This window comes from Sinocyclocheilus rhinocerous, unplaced genomic scaffold (genome assembly GCF_001515625.1).
Source record: "Sinocyclocheilus rhinocerous isolate Xijiao unplaced genomic scaffold, SAMN03320098_v1.1 scaffold1709, whole genome shotgun sequence".
In the NCBI taxonomy this organism is placed as follows: Eukaryota; Metazoa; Chordata; class Actinopteri; order Cypriniformes; family Cyprinidae; genus Sinocyclocheilus; species Sinocyclocheilus rhinocerous.
In genome coordinates this window covers 416,777-433,064 of record NW_015649593.1, presented here as the reverse complement: position 1 = coordinate 433,064, position 16,288 = coordinate 416,777, and the positions used below count along the sequence as shown (strand labels likewise).

The window sequence follows — 16,288 nt, the reverse complement described above, 5'->3', positions numbered from 1 at the left end:
TGTTTTTTTTACAGTCTATGGTTATAACGCGCAACACTGTAAAAATGCGGAAAAAGAATCATGGTGCAACATTGAGCAGATCTAAATGTAATGTGCAGTCAACACTTTTAATTTAATTTTCATTTTATTCGCGACAGCCGTAATGGGTTTAATTTAACTGTACAGCAGCATTTTTGTCCACGTGTGTTGCCATAGTTTCTACAAGCGGAAACCAATAGCACAGATATTACGTCATTGATAGGTGACAATGAACCGGGACGAGCAATTGTGCGAATTCCAAACGGAAGTGAGCATCCCTATGCCCTACTCCCTTCGAAGGGCAGAGCCCTTGAAGTGTGTTCTTTGCATTACTGTCTCCTATAAGCATTTGGAACTCCCTTGACGAAGGAAATGACTGGCCAAATGTTACCTTGACAACACTGCACGTGCGTGCAGCATTAAGCACTCCATCAGTTGTTGCAAATAAACATTTCTTATTATTTTATTCAAATATTTTCTAATTGTTTTATTTACTATTAAACGTTTTCAAACTAAACTTGCTTACACTACCGTCTTAAATCATATTTCTATGACTGACGAAAAATATGTTCTTAAATAAAAAAAAGACAAATTGAATTAGCCTATTCTATGTTTGTATGTGAACTCGAAATCAACCCCAACTTTGCTTTAAAAAGCATCGCAAGATCTACTAACCGAAGATCACATGATCACAAACGGAAATCACTTCTTTCGTTTGGAACATCCCTAAAAATGGCGTCCCCTTCCCGAAGTGCCCTTCAAGGGCGCAAAAAAAGTGGACACACTGTGCAAGTGATTTTTGGTTATTTTATTATGAAAATCTTACATATTGTGCCTTTAATAGTAGTGTATTTTGGATATCACGTGTGTTTAAACATTTTAAAAGCAATCTACCTATCTAGATTATTTTTGGACATCAGTTACATTTGAACATTCAAAATTCATGGCCACATTTTATAACCTTGTGTACTTTGAACATGCCTGGCTGTGTCTCATAAGTGAGTTGCCTGCCTTCATGGCTGTCTTTTTATTTATTTCTTGAAAATGTATGCTTGCGTCTCAAAACCTCATGCCCACCTAGAATGCATTTTTGGCCATCGTGAGTGTTCAAAAGTTTGGGGTGGTAAGATTTGTTTTTAATACTTTTTGAAAGTCTCTTATGTTCATCAAGGCTGCATTTATTTGATTAAAATACAGTAAAACAGTAATTGTGAAATATCATTACAATTCAAAATAACCGTTTACTATTTTAATATATTTTAAAATGATTTATTTCTGTGATGGCAAAGCTGAATTTTCAGCATCATTACTCCAGTCTTCATTGTCACATGATAATTCTGAAATCATGCCAATATGCTGATTTGCTGCTCAAGAAAAATTTTCTTATTAGCATCAATGTTGTTAGTGCTGCTTAATATGTTTGTAGATGTTTGTAAAACTCTTTACTGTCACTTTTAATCAATTTAATGTGTCCTTGTTGATTAAAATAATATTTTTTGTCTAAAAAAAAATTGTATGCAACCCCCCAAATTTAAAGGTTGTTTAAATGAGCATTTATGTGCATTTAAATATTCAAAAATCAAACTAATTCATGATGGCTGTCCTGAAACCAAGTGAGCCGCCTACCCAAACTGCGTTTTTTGGCATTACAGATGAATTTGAGCATGAAAAACATGTGGTTGTCTCAAAACCCAGTGAGGTGCGAGGCGTTCAAAGTTTAAACTCACAGTCCATTTGCTGTGGGATTGTGGGACACTGGAAGTCTGGAGGGGGGATTTTAATCACTAAGCCCATGCATCATTAGTACTAACGAGTCTCACACATACGCACAACTGCAATCAAAGTAGTGAGACAGCCTGTACCATGTCCGGCGAGATTTTATCACAATCATACTAAAAAGCCCCTCTGCATGTACTACAATGATAACACATACGATTTACCACTCTCTGTACCCTTCATTTTTCCCCCCTTCTCATCACCATGTCTGCTACTCTCTGGCTCCATCTGTCACTCTTTCCCTTCTCATTTCACCTTATTCACATTATTTATTATATTATTATTATTGTATTAGTAGAGGCTATTAGGGGTCATATGTGAAATCAAATTTCCCTGGGTCTTTTGACATATAAGAGGTCTTTGTAACATTTAAACATCCTTCAAGTTTCATAGCTTAAAACGTCCTCCTCATTATAAACAAAGCATTTATTTAATCAAGCTCCAAAATGGCTTGTTTGAATACTGTGGGATTTGTGATGTCACATGGGTACATATATTTGTATATGACCACCTCCAGAGGAAATTGACAAATACTTATAGAACATCAAACCATAGGCCCCACCCACTGGCACTCAGTCGCGTAACGGTTGACACCTGATGCGACAGCAGCTGCATTGTAAACTGTAAGTAACCAATTTCATAATGCTTTGTCTGTAAATGATGGCTTTATATGAATAAGGTTTTCATAATATTTACTCACACACAACAGTGATACCGTTGATATGGTTTCCTATGCAATGAGATTAGCCAATCATAAAAGCAACTGCTTACTGACAAGCCTTAAAAGAACCCGGCCCTTAAATGATCATTTCCGACAGAGGGGCAGAATGAGGGTTGAAATATACATAAATAACTAAAACATATACAGTGGTGTGAAAAAGCTTTTGCCCCCTTCCTGTTTTTTTAATTGTTTGCATATTTGTCACACTTAAAAGATTCAGATCATCAAACAAATTTTAATATTACACAAAGATAACCTGAGTAAATACAAACTGCAGCTGCCGACTGAAGCGCATCAGTGAATGAAATGTCACAGTTTTGCATTGTGCTTTGAAAACGGCAGCGCAGCGGGTAGCCTAGATTTATGCTTTCAATTTGAATAGAAATCCTATGCAGTACAGTTGTCGATCTAAAATGGTAATTGTGCATTAACAGCTGTCATCCATGTCGGTACGCAAATGCGCTGTCAGAACTTATTTATTCAGCGCATGTTTTAGTTATTTTGTTGTGTGTTTTTGTCATATCTTATTCTTTTTTCTTTTTTTTTTTTTGTGATTTCAGTACATTTCAGTACACAGTAATGAGAAATGTTTCCTTGGCAACTAGCTGAAAATAAAATCAGGTTAAGGTTTTTTTTTTTTTTCATTTCAAGTAACACATTTTTTATGCAGTTAGTTTTATTGAACTATAACAACCCTGACCTTGACAACAATAACCTGCAAGCATGCAAAACAAATTCAAAAATATGAACCTTCAATTGTAAAACTCCCATGCATATTCGCGACAGACATGCCCAAGAAAAAGGGGGGGCGATAACAATACCTCCCGCTCTCATTCCAAAATCCATCTATCCATCTTTCCTCGGCAGCATTATGCGTTTTGCTTCATTAGACTTGAATCTCATCTCCTGACTGCGTTCAGTGCCAGCCAGTGTGGCAGCCACTGGAGAGATGCACATCGGGTTCAATGGCAGAGTTAATACACACTTAATACGCATGTCTGCATCAGCCCCTACCCCACACACACACACACACACATATATAAATATTATTTCACACAGCCATTAAACTCAAAAACACAAGCTAGAGTGAGTGAGGAACAGAAATCAGACTGGAGCATTCATGCAGGTGAACGGTATATTTGTTTATATGTGTGTAGGATGAAGTAAGGAGGTAAATGTTGAAGAGGATCAAATGAAATGTTTGGGTAATAAAAGGTATGAAAATAAATACCAATGTGTAAACTGTGTGAGAGGGAGTGCGCACGAAACAGACATGAGGCCCATGAGAGCGTAAAAGCGTCTGCGTTCATTACTTTTCAGAGGCTTTTAGTTTAATTGTATTCTTATGGTACGTCTCTGGTGAACGGAGGGGTTTGCTGAAGGATAAAAGTCTGTTTGCTCTCCATCTCCCACTGAGAATTGTGTGGGAAGAAAATCTGAAACTTTTTTTTTTTTTTTTACCGAAACTCAGAATAAATTACCTCTCAAATATCAACACTATAAATATTCATTAAAATATTAAACAGTGCACTAAATACTAGTTAAAATGGCCGCCTACTGCTTCACAGTGGCCTTGGTTCCGGAAGTTTTTCCCATTAATTTTCTCCAGAGACATTAAAAAGAAGTTTCAATATAAAAAAAAAATGAACTAACTAACCAGATTCAAAATGAGTCGCATCACAACCCTAGATTTGAAGTGAAAACAGTATTTGAATACTGGAAATTCTGTTTATCATGCATATCCCAGAATACTAACTAATTCTAGAATACTAATGTGTCCTACTAATAGAATACTAATTCTGCTAACACAGAATGCTAACATAAATACAGCTATCTTTTGGTTATTTCGGAGGCCTCGTAAGATTCTCATAACGTCAGCTTTGTGTATAAGATGAAAAGATCTTTGCGGATCCATTATCCTCATTCTATCAGCTATCTCAGCGAACACAAAAGCTGTGAAGAGGTCAAAATCTTCTCTCACATCTAGACTTTGACAATAGTCTTTCATTGCTGATGGACAGCACCACTGGCCAGAAGCCACAAGACTAGCGCCGTCAACAGATAATGATCTACAGTCGCATTTATTCTGCGCCATTGACTGCCCTGCTGTAGTCTATACGTCTACTTAACTAACATGCGCACCCGAAGAGATAAACAACCGCTGCTCTCTCCACATCCCTCTCCATACATCTCTGTCCCTTCCCCTTTCCAGAACCGTCTCATCCGCCACCTTCTCTCTCTCGCTTTGCGTCACTTTCTATCAGTTTATCTCTTTCCCTTTCTCTTAAATATCCATCCATCTCTTGTTCTATCACAAGGCCACGGTATCCTCCATTCATCATAGAAACAGCGCTGTCTGAGGGCATCTATCTGCTGTGCGCGTTGAGACGAGTGACAAATCAAATGTTCATATATTGAGCCAAAGCGGAGACATAATAAGGGGGGAGGAGACGGATGTGAGAAATCGTTAAACTCCATATGGCGGCTGTGGGAACGCAAGTCCCACCTATCTGTTAAAAGAGGGAATTGCCTTTTTGATAAACTCGTCACAACTTTCAGTACTGAGGATGTAGGACTAGTCCTGGCCTTCACTAGAAAAATAAGTGACGTCATATTTTGTAAAAATAAAGACATTTAAGCATAAATAAATAAAATAGTAATGACAAAATGAAACCATTTTATAAAAGTATAAACATTTTAATTATTATAACAAATTTAGGAAATGTCTCTCTCTCTCTCTCTATATATATATATGTATGTGTGTGTGTATTTAAACTTAACATAATTATTATTAAAAATATCCTTCATTATTAATGTGTAAATTGTGGTTTTAAAGATGAAATATTTTAGTCCTGATCTTCAGTACATACTATCCTGAGCTGTGATGGAAAAGAGAGCATAGCGAGCCAATAGTTTGGTATTTTTTGTTTTGTTTTTGAAAGAAGTCTCTTACCAAGATTGCATTTATTTGTGAAATACTATTACAATTTAAAATACCTGTTTTCTATTTGAATATAAAATGTAATTTACTCCTGTGATGGCAAAGCTGAATGTTTTAGCAGCTATTATTCCAGGCTTCAGTGTCACACTATCTTACAAAAATCATTCTAATAATTAACTCTAACAGCCAATATGGCTGATAAGTGGCACAATTTGCCTTAAAATGGACTTTGGTCAAAGATATAGTATGTATCTGACAGGAAATGCAGCAAGACGGTATGTGTACCTGTTTATAGCCCTTTTAGCAGAATCAGACGTAATTGTGTTCCTCTGTTTTCACACCACAATAACCCACTCGTCCTCCCTCTCTCCATCTTTTTAGTCTTGACAGCCAGTGCACAAGACCATCCATCCATCTCCCCCTCTCACTCCGGCTTTCTCTGGGAGAGCGACAGAGCGCAGAGCTGTTCATCCTGTTTGTAGAGTTGACCCGCTGCAACCCTCTATTCAATAAAAGAGACAAGAGTGATGGAGAGAGAGACGGAGGACTGGTGATTGGCCATTTGTGCTCTCGTATCTATCGATCAACAGATGTCGTATTGATCTCACAGTATAGCCACAAATTGCACACTTGATTGCAAATTGGATGCATAGACTGAGGTTAAAATAAATAAGTACAGACTTGCAAGCAAAAAAAGGAATTGTGACATTAAGTAACTGTGCTGGATGTCTCAGCAAAGTGGATCATAACTGAATGGGTTCAGAAACCTTGAGCAAGGTTCTCATAATGCCAGAACTGAACCATCAATACACAAACAAATGCTTCATTCCACACACCCAAGGACGACGCACACACACACAGTTTTATGAGCTTACCTGCACAAACGACGGCACACATCTTTATAAGCACACCCTTCATGCCACACAAACACAAAGCTATACAAAAACAAACAAACACAAAACGCACACATTCCACCCACAGGGGATTATACGGGTATCTAATATACGTAAGAGCTCGTTAAACAGAGCAGAGAGAGCATTAGAATTTTAAGAGGCTTTGAGAAGAAAAAAAACTCAATTAGAAGCATATCAGGATGTACTTGGGAGGAGAAGAAGAAGAAAAAAAAAAACAGCCAGTACCACCTTCTTTTCACATCTAATCCACTGGTTTGCTCATCAGTCCTGTTATATGAAACAGCCTGCAGGTACGTTCTAGAAAACACTTCAGCCAAGCTTATTGAGATGAGTTTCCAACTGGAGGAGCCGGTGACCCGAGTCCCATTAGCAGGAAGAAAAATGGGACTCTTAAAAATGGTTAAGCATGAGATTTGTTCATGTTTTTGGTTTAATATACAGTGGGGTCCAAAAGTCCACACTGAAAGTCTGTGACTAAAACAAATCTTATTTAAAGTTTTAGGATGTTGAAATATTTAAAACAAAGAAATATTATGAAGTACAAAAAAGAAGAAAGACTTATGCTTCGGCATTGGATCTAGGTCACTAATCAAAATGTCAATGGCATGTCATTTTTCAGTTGTAATGAAACTAGTGGTCTTTTGGCCCCAACTGTACATGTTGTATATTACATAATGGGTAGTTACAGTACTGGCATCTGATTGGTCAATTCAACGTCAATTATGTCAAGAACTATAGGCCTGTTCACACCAAGGAAGATAACAATAACTCAATTTTTAATAATTGTTCCCCATTACAATAAGAAGTCTACATCACAGGTATAACGATAATGACAATGAGAAACAATATTGTTGGAACCACTTTCAAAATGTTTTTCCTGCTGATGAATGATAAAAACATACAGCCAAACAGAATCGACCCAACTCTAAAGAGCTTTTAAAGCACTAGACAACATAACTGCAGTGCATGCTTATAAGAATCAGCATGCTATCGTCCATTGGTGTGGACAATATTGTAGTTATTGTTACAGTTATCTTTAAAGTTATCGTTTTTGGTGTGAACAAGCCTTATATCTTTAAGCATAAGGATGCCACTTACTGAATTCTGATTTGCTAATAGTAGAATAGTATATAGTATAGTACTATAGGTGAATCAGTACAGATTATGTTATGGTAAACACACACATACATATACACATATATATACATATATACACATATATATATATATACTTACTTCTGTGAGATACTGTACATACATATATTTATATATATATATATACACACACACATATACATATGTGTGTGTGTGTGTTTAAATAAATTACATTTATCCTAATTTGGACTAACAAATATATTCCAGCAAATGACATCTGTGAACCTATGAAAGAAATGCTATTTAGCTTTTTTTTTTATTCAATTTTTGGAGTTTTTTCTGTTTTGGAAGTCTGATCAAAATGAGCCAAGAGGAAAATATTAATCACAAGTGATATTACTTACGGCCCACTAGTCACACATGGAAATGGAAGGTCAAGTTGAGAGCATTGCATTGCAGGATACAGTTTGCCACTCAGTGTGTCCTGCTGTATGGCTAAGTGTTTGGCAGCATAGTAAATCATTGGAGTATTTCATAAATAAAGAACATATTAATATAACAAAGTACACATACTGAAAAAGTAGTAAAGAAGTATGACTTTCTGCAAAGAGACTGAGCCCTGCATTGTAGTGCCTGGACGACTCATCAGTAAAATTGTTTCAGGTTAATAAGCCTTTAAAGGTAAAATTCACCCTGAAATGAAAATAGGCATCATTTGCTCTCCCTCAAGTTCTCCCAAACCTGTATGAGTTTCTTTCTTCTGCTGAAAACAAAAAGATATTTTGAAGAATGCTGGTAACCATACCATTGACAGTAGCCATCGTCTTCCATAGTATTTTCTTTCATACCATGGAAGTCAAGGGCTACTGTCAACTGTTTGCAACTTGAGGGAGAGCAAATGATGCCTATTTTCATTTTTGGGCAAACTATCCCTTTAAGCTTTACTTAATGCTTAACAGTAACAATTTTAGTAGTATTTATTATTATTAATAATATTTTATACTTTTTTTTTAATTAAATGTAATTCAGAAAGCCTTTTTAGCACTAAGAACCATCCACTATGCCAAATCATTTTCTATCGGTAACAGAAATTTGGTTACTTGTCTCCCAATTTTTGTGAACATGAACAGAAATTATGTGAGATTTGGTGTTTTTTTTTTTGTTTTGTTTTTTACAAACAAGATTAAGCCACATATGAAATTATTTTTATGGAACCAAAAACCGTGTATGCTGTCAGTCGGACAGGCTTTTATAAAAAAAAAAAAAAAAAAAAGCCAATTCTCATTCTCTGTTTCAGCAAGAGCTCCAGGTTTGTCTAATCCACGACTGTGAGCAAATATAAAGAGAGAATGGAATCAGCAGAGAGCAGGATAACCGCTAAGATATGCCTGTAACACAAACACGTTGTGCCTGTTACAAAACAAAAAGAAAAACACAAATGCAGACAGGTTTGTTTTTTCTGCTTTTTTTTCATACAGAAAGCCTGGATTCAAATACACAAGTGCTACAAGGAGGAAAAATTTCAAATGAATATCACAAGGAAAAATACAAAAAAAAAAATCAATAAGCATTTCCCCATTTTTACACTCCTCATTGGATGTCAATTTATTCGCCCAGTAAAATGAGACCAAACCAAGACCATCTGAACTACTCCATTTGGAAGCCAGGTTAGCTTGTGGGTCGTAAGTCAAAGTTCATGGCAAGTTCTATGTTTAAATTTCTCACGAAACAGTGGACAGTTCTGGACAAAGCTGTTTGTTGTCACACAGGATTCATAAAATCACACAGGAATCTACTGAACGCTGATGTCGTCATTACGAAGACACATGCTACCTATTGATGAGTTCAACAATAACAGAGTTTGTCCTCTATTCCTTTTCAGAGAAAAATCCCTCCATCCATGACTGTAAAGGGGAATGTCTATCGGCCGGTCACACAGTTTTAAAGGAGGGATGAAGCGGAGATGGAGAACCGGTTCACACAGTGAAGGAGAGCACACAATAGTGCCAGTGGGAAGAGTAATGTAAAAAGTCCAGTCTTAATCCAACCAACCAAAAGCTCAACCTTGATCCATCCGCCCACGCTCAAGAATCCTTGGTCCAACAGAATCACAGAAACTCTGGGATAGAAAACACTCCCCAACACTGAGAAACCCGATGGTAGGGCAGCAACAAAGAGGGTCCTCTGCGCTGGAGGGGTCTGTCTGGATAACGTGAAGGGAGGGGCAGGTCAAGAGCTGGTTTAGGCATCTAAAGGGACAGAGCTTGGGGGTGGGGGGGTGGGGGGGGGTTGTAAATCTAAAATAGCACTTCCCCCGCCCTTTTGTAGGCAGTTGTGTGAGTGTGTGTAGTGTGCGGGTTAGGTAATGGTAAGGGACAGCACTAAGATTGTTTGAGGCGTTTGCGAGGAGGGCCCAGGAAAGGGCACTGGGCGGAGGCCAGGGAACGATACGCCTCAGCAACCAGGTGAGGATGGGACGCCACCATTGACTTCCACCCTGAGGTCTCCATCACATCGGACGCATGGCTAGGAGGGAGAGAAAGAAAGAGAGAAACATTGAGGGCACAATCCTCTTCGCTGAGCTCAGCACCCCGAGGGCACTCGCACTGCACTATCACGCACACCAAAAAAGGCCTTTAATGACATTTACCCGGAGTGTGTTTGTGTGTGAGACGCTGACCTCCCTCTAACCCCACTATACTGTTGCCCCCAAACACTTGGCATTAATTGCAGCACTTGCTCGCAGTGTCGACAGCGGGCTTTGCGGGCAGATGCCCGTTCCACTTTCCCCAACGCTAAAAGGTCACCGCACGGTCAGCCATCCACAAAGAACAGGTTACAAACACAAGCTTTCCAAAATAACTTGGAAGTAAACAAGAGGGGGGGGGGAATGTGTATGAAAAAGCTTGTGTTTGTAAATGAGTCAGTGGAAAAGAATACAGACAAAAAAAAAATTTATCAAGCTTTCAAAGTTCGTTTGAAAGTGCTTGCTCAAAATGTATCCATTGCACTGGTATTAGAGGTCGACCGATTCATCGGTTTTGCCGATTAATCGGCTACTAGCCTGACAGGAGTAGCACTCACTAGTTGATGAAGTCGACAGCCTGTGTCTTCAGCTGGTCAGCGCTGTGCAGGTCGGCCAAGATCAGAATCTCTGCTGCGTTTTCCACAGACAGACTGGTGCACAAAGCATCTTCACACATCACCTTCAGCCGCTCTAGAGCATACTAAAGACAGAGAGATTGCACTTCAATAAAAATGTGTGTCTGTGAGCTTGTGTTGTCAAAACAAAGCAGATGTTGCATTGCTATTGGCAGATATTGGCTGTTTTAAAATGTGATTATCATTTTTGCTAGCTGCTGAAGCTTACGACACATGTACATTCTGGTCATTTTTTGTTGGCGTGTCTGCCAAGAAAATAAATGTGATGTGAATGCAATAGTGTGAAGAAAAAAAGAAATACGTTGTCATTAAATGTCAAAGACATTGACATTTAATAAAAAAATATAAATTTTTGTTCTTAGATGAGAAGAAAAAATGCTGTTTGGTATTTATACAGCTAAATGTGGTGCTTGTGTGCAGGGGCAGGCTGGGGCTAAAAAGCGGCCCTGGACTTTTTCGCACAGAGTGGCCCACCACACCATAAACCCACCAGCTCATTAGAGCTATTTTTAACACCACTTACTAACATACAAATATAACACAATACAAAAAAATATATATTTTTTAAAATTATTATAACTAACATTAATGAATGTCTGTCATACTTTACATTATAACTTGTCTTTCCTGGTGTATATGGCAATTTGTAAATAATATTTTTACACATCTCTTAAAGGGACAGTTTAATATCACTAAAGTTAAATGCCTACCATAATATCAGTCCATATAACAATGCTCTGCTCTAGAAGACTTGGAATGTAGTGCAGAATGTGGACTGTTTTTAGTGTGCCTTTCAATTTTCTTTTTTTTATGAAGAATGTTATGAAGATGAAAAATACAGTAAACTGTAATATGTGAAATATATAGAGCTACAATTTAAAATAGCTGTTTTCTATGCAAATATATGGCATACAATAATTTATTTCTGTGATCAAAGCTGAATTTTCAGCATAATTACTCTGGTCTTCAGTGTCACATGATCCTTCAGAAATCATTCTAATATGCTGATTTGCTCGAAAAACATTTCTGATTTTTATCACTGTTAAAAACAGTTGTGCTGCTTCATATTTTTGTGGAAAATGTGATACATCACCATTGTCTAAAATAAGATTTAAAATAATAATAATAATAATACTTTTATTCAACAAGGTTGCATTAAATTGATATAAGTGACAGTAAAAATATACTTATTACAAATTATTTATATATAAAAATGTTGTTCTTTAACTTTGTATTCAACAAATAATCCTGAAAAAGTTAGTGTCACAGTTTCCACAAAAATATTAAGAAACAAAAACGGTTTTCAGTATTGATAATAATAAGAACCATTATTAATAACAGCACAAATAATAATTGAAAATAATTAAGCAGCAAATCAGCATATTAGAATGATTTTTGAAAGACCATGTGACACTGAAGCCTGGAGTAATGACGCTGAAAATTCAGCTTTGATCACAGAAAAAAAAAAAAATTTAAAGCTGCAGTCCGTAAGTTTTGCCTCTTTGTCGCCATCTCTGTTTAAAACCTGCAATTGCAGCTGTGTGCGGAATTATCTTCCTTGCAAGGGTTGTGCGGCGGCACATGAATCTAATGTTTTGAGGAGTATGTGTGGCAGTCAGTCACCGCACCGGTGTGGATATTTACTGTACTTCGCAATCACAGATTCTAGCCTAAGTCTTGGAATATATCACCCAAATAAGAATTGTCACCGGATATTGTCATCTGAACAAGTAATAAGTCTGCCACGTTTGTTCTGACCAACTGAGGAAAAAAGCATTACAATAAATCGCGCTACCAATGGTGATTTAATCTAAAGATCGGTTAGCTTACGTATATCACATCAAACCGTGCAAATTATTATTATCGTTATACTTTATTCTCAAATTGTTAATGTTAACAACATCAGCATTACGTGACTATGTGAATATAGTGTGTGTATTAGCTTGTAGATTTCAACTTCTGTACAGTCTAATCTCTTAAACATTTTCTTAGACACGTGAAATTTCTGAAGAAATGTAACGATATACAAACGTATGCTGAAAACGGCTACATTAATGTTTCTATATACACTGTGGCAAACAATGTAACCTACCCGTACCACTCAAATAAGAAAACATTATTATAAGCTAACCGTTGTGAATCGGGCTAAAGTAAGGCGATAGTTTTGAACACTGGCTGGTTATGTACTTGCTCAAATAATGATTTTGGATCATTTTTAACCAAAAAAAGTTACGGACTGCAGCTTTAAACATTAAACCGTTAAAACATTTACATTAAAATATCTTTAATAGAAAAATAAAACTTTCCTAATCACGGCAAGTCTTCAGATTTACAATGTTCAAGAGTAAGTTTGAGAATTATATTTTTACAGTTTTTTGAAACATTTTCTTAGACACGTGAAATTTCTGAAGAAATGTAACGATATACAAACGTATGCTGAAAACGGCTACATTAATGTTTCTATATACACTGTGGCAAACAATGTAAATGGCATTAAAATCTGAGAAATTCGAAAAGGCCAGTAGGCCATGCAGTTTGCATGCCTGAAATTTATTGTCTGTCGTTAAACAATTTTTGTAAACCGTTGGCAAATATTGCTGAATTGTCTCATCATGTTTAGTTGTTTACATCTTACCTCAGCTCGCATTCAAATGCCGCGCAGCGCAGCTCAGCTCAGCTTCTGTGAACAGTAAATCCCGCCTTCTTCAATTTGATTGGTTAAAACATTTTGACATTGACGAGCGCTTTGAGCCAGAACGCGCTAAATTAATTAGAATGTTTGTCTCAAATGGGCCGCACGGGCCATTTGTCTGGGCCGATGGAGGGATAGGCTACGTATATTTACTGTAATTCATTCTTTACATTTACTGGGCCGGCCCACCGGGAAAACTCCCGGTGCTCCAGATGGCCAGACCGCCACTGCTTGTGTGCGAGCATTACTCACCTTGTCAGCAGCAGCGAGCAGGTCATCAGCCATCTTGTCCAGGTTGGGTGCTTTGCCAGTGTAGATGAAGAACATCATCTCTTTAAAGACCTCAGCCTCCACGTCGTTTATCTCAACTCGGTTCTAGACAACAAATCACATCAGAACCCTGTCAATCACACAGTCTCAGAACGTCAGGTCAGAAAACCCCCAAGACTCCTCAACTTCCACAGACTCTCTTTACACATGTGCTAATCAGCAATGCTTTATCTAAAACAGAGGCAAACAATGTTTGGAACTTGATGGATAAACCCAAAGTGAAGTATTATTATTATTATTATTATTATGTTGCTGTTGTTTTTGGTATTATTATTAAAATAATATAATAATGGGTCATTGTTGTAATTCTTTAATAACAATAGTAGTATCCATAATGATGATGATAATTAATATTTTTATTTTGTTGTCGTTATTAAAAAATATATAATATGTTGTTAATGTAATTATTGTATTAATAGTAATAATAGTATCAATAACAATAATAAAAAATAGCATCAATAATAATAATAATAATAATAAAATATTAATTAATATATCAACAGATTATAATAACTCATCCGCAGTTGACTATACTCTGAAAGCTGTGCGTGAGACGGAACAGAACGGAACGTGGAAAGTGAAGCTTACGCAGGCCTTAAAACAATCTAGAATTTATTCAACTCTGTGTCATTGAGCGCTTTTGGAGGTTTAAAATGTGATGTAATTGGAACTGATGCAGTTCAGGTTGTTGAAACTGCTGTAAAAGCATAACGTGTAATTGTGTCAGAGTCTGGCCTTTCCTCTTATGAGCTCCTGCGCTGTCCCTTGAGCGCCCTACACCAAACTCACACGACCACTGACCTCCACCGTATGAGAGCATATGCGCGCACAAAAGGACAGAGTCACTCAAAAAAGCAAATTAATGTATAGTTCAGAAAGCCTCATTCCCTTTCTGTTCCTGCCCTGATTAATGTTCCAGAATGAGTGCTGTGAGAGTTTCTCTCTTCTGTTCAAGGCTGCCGGAGCACAAGCGCTTTGTTGATTGTCGTGCTGGTAACAAAGGCTTTTCCGTCCCGGCCCGTCCATCACAGCTAAACCAATTAATCCAGCAACTGTTAGGAACTCCACCCCACCCGCAGACACAGAAACACAGCAAGGTCAAATGAAAAAGTTCACTCAAAAGCAAACAGAACTATTTATTAAAGGCTATTACAGAAAATAAAAGTCTGTGTAGCCTAAAGTCACAGGCTTTCTGTTTTACCTCCCTCCCCCTGCAGACTGCAGTTTTTGCTATGAATGAACTGTGGCACTTTTGTGTCAATATGAGTACCATCACCAAAAACTAGTAACAAATGTACCTAGGTAAAACTGAAGAGGCTCAGTCACTAAGAAAAGGAAAGTTTGTGGTGATGCTTTTGTTTATTCAAATCTATGACCAAAACTACAAAAGTACAGGTTGCCAAACATGAAAATTCGACAACTCTTTAGATTGAGGAACACTATTCACTAGTTCACTATTAACTAGTTGCTTATTAGCATGCATTTTACAAGCATATTGGCTGTTTATTAGTACTTAGCACATATTAATGCCTTATTCTGCATGACCATGTTCTAGACCCCTAACCCTACCCCATACCTAAACCTAACTACTACAACTATATAACTACTATCAATAAGCAGCAAATTAGGAGTTTACTGAGGGAAAACTCTTAGTTAATAGTGAATGCGTGTTCAATAATTTAAAGTATTACCGAAAATTCACTCATCATATAATTCCAAACATCACCATTCAAGTAAGTCAGTAAGATTTTAAGAAATGAATAATTTTATTCAGCAAGGACACATTAAATTGATCAACAGCGACAGTAAACATTTATAATGTTGCAAAATATTTCTATTTCAAATAAATGGCACTTTTAAACTTTCTATTCAAAGAATCCCCAAAAATAGTTTCCATGAAAATATTAAGCAGCACAACTGTTTTCAACATTAATAATTATAAGAAATGAGCACCAAATCATCATATTAGATGTTTCTGATGGATCATGTGACACTGAAGATTGGAATAATGACTGAAAATCCAGCTTTGCCATCACAGGAATAAATTACATTTTGCAATATATTTAAATAGAAAACATTATTCATTATTAAAACGTAATATTTTCACAATATTACAGTTTAACTGTATTTTTAATCAAAGAAATGCAGCCTTGGTGAGCATAAGAGACGTCTTTCAAAACCAACCAACCAAAAAAAAAAAAAAAACTTACTGACCTCTAACTTTCAAACAGTGGTGTATTTGACTTCTGTGGAACACAAAATTAGAGTGTTTTTTTTTTTGGGTCCATATAATTAGGGTTGGGTATCGAGTTCGATACTTTAGGCACCGACCGAATTGCCTCGATACCATCGAGTATCGAAAAACGTCTCGTCGTTCGGTACCAAATTTCGATACCTAAAGGGTTAATCTAATCAACGTCAGTAAGGCGCAGATCGATCAGTGTTTGACATCCGCGAGAGCGATGCGAAAACGTACGGAGCAGTCTGCTCGTGGTATCTTACTATAGCCTAATACACCGATAGGTCTGCACAGTCGGTCCGCGACTGTGACACTCAGAGATGTGGCTCACACGTGAGTATTTAGTGTGAATGCGTCCCAGCCCCCGTAGCTGTAAGAGTGGGGGGCTATGGGGGGCAAT

The 16,288-nt window shown here is 37.1% G+C and overlaps 1 protein-coding gene across 5 annotated transcripts in view; it reads right to left on the bottom strand.

Annotated features, from left to right (window-relative positions):
• Positions 1 to 9,602: 9,602 nt before the first annotated feature.
• The window catches only part of spop (speckle type BTB/POZ protein), a 91,103-nt gene continuing 84,417 nt past the window's right edge, over positions 9,603 to 16,288 (bottom strand). For all 5 annotated transcript variants that reach the window (XM_016515757.1, XM_016515756.1, XM_016515759.1 and 2 more), the window contains 3 exons: positions 13,572 to 13,694; positions 10,550 to 10,692; positions 9,603 to 9,991 (listed from right to left, as the gene is read on the bottom strand). In XM_016515757.1, the coding sequence (XP_016371243.1) occupies positions 9,847 to 9,991; positions 10,550 to 10,692; positions 13,572 to 13,694 (411 nt within the window). In that variant the 3' untranslated portion in view covers positions 9,603 to 9,846. The remainder of the gene's footprint in view (positions 9,992 to 10,549; positions 10,693 to 13,571; positions 13,695 to 16,288) is intronic.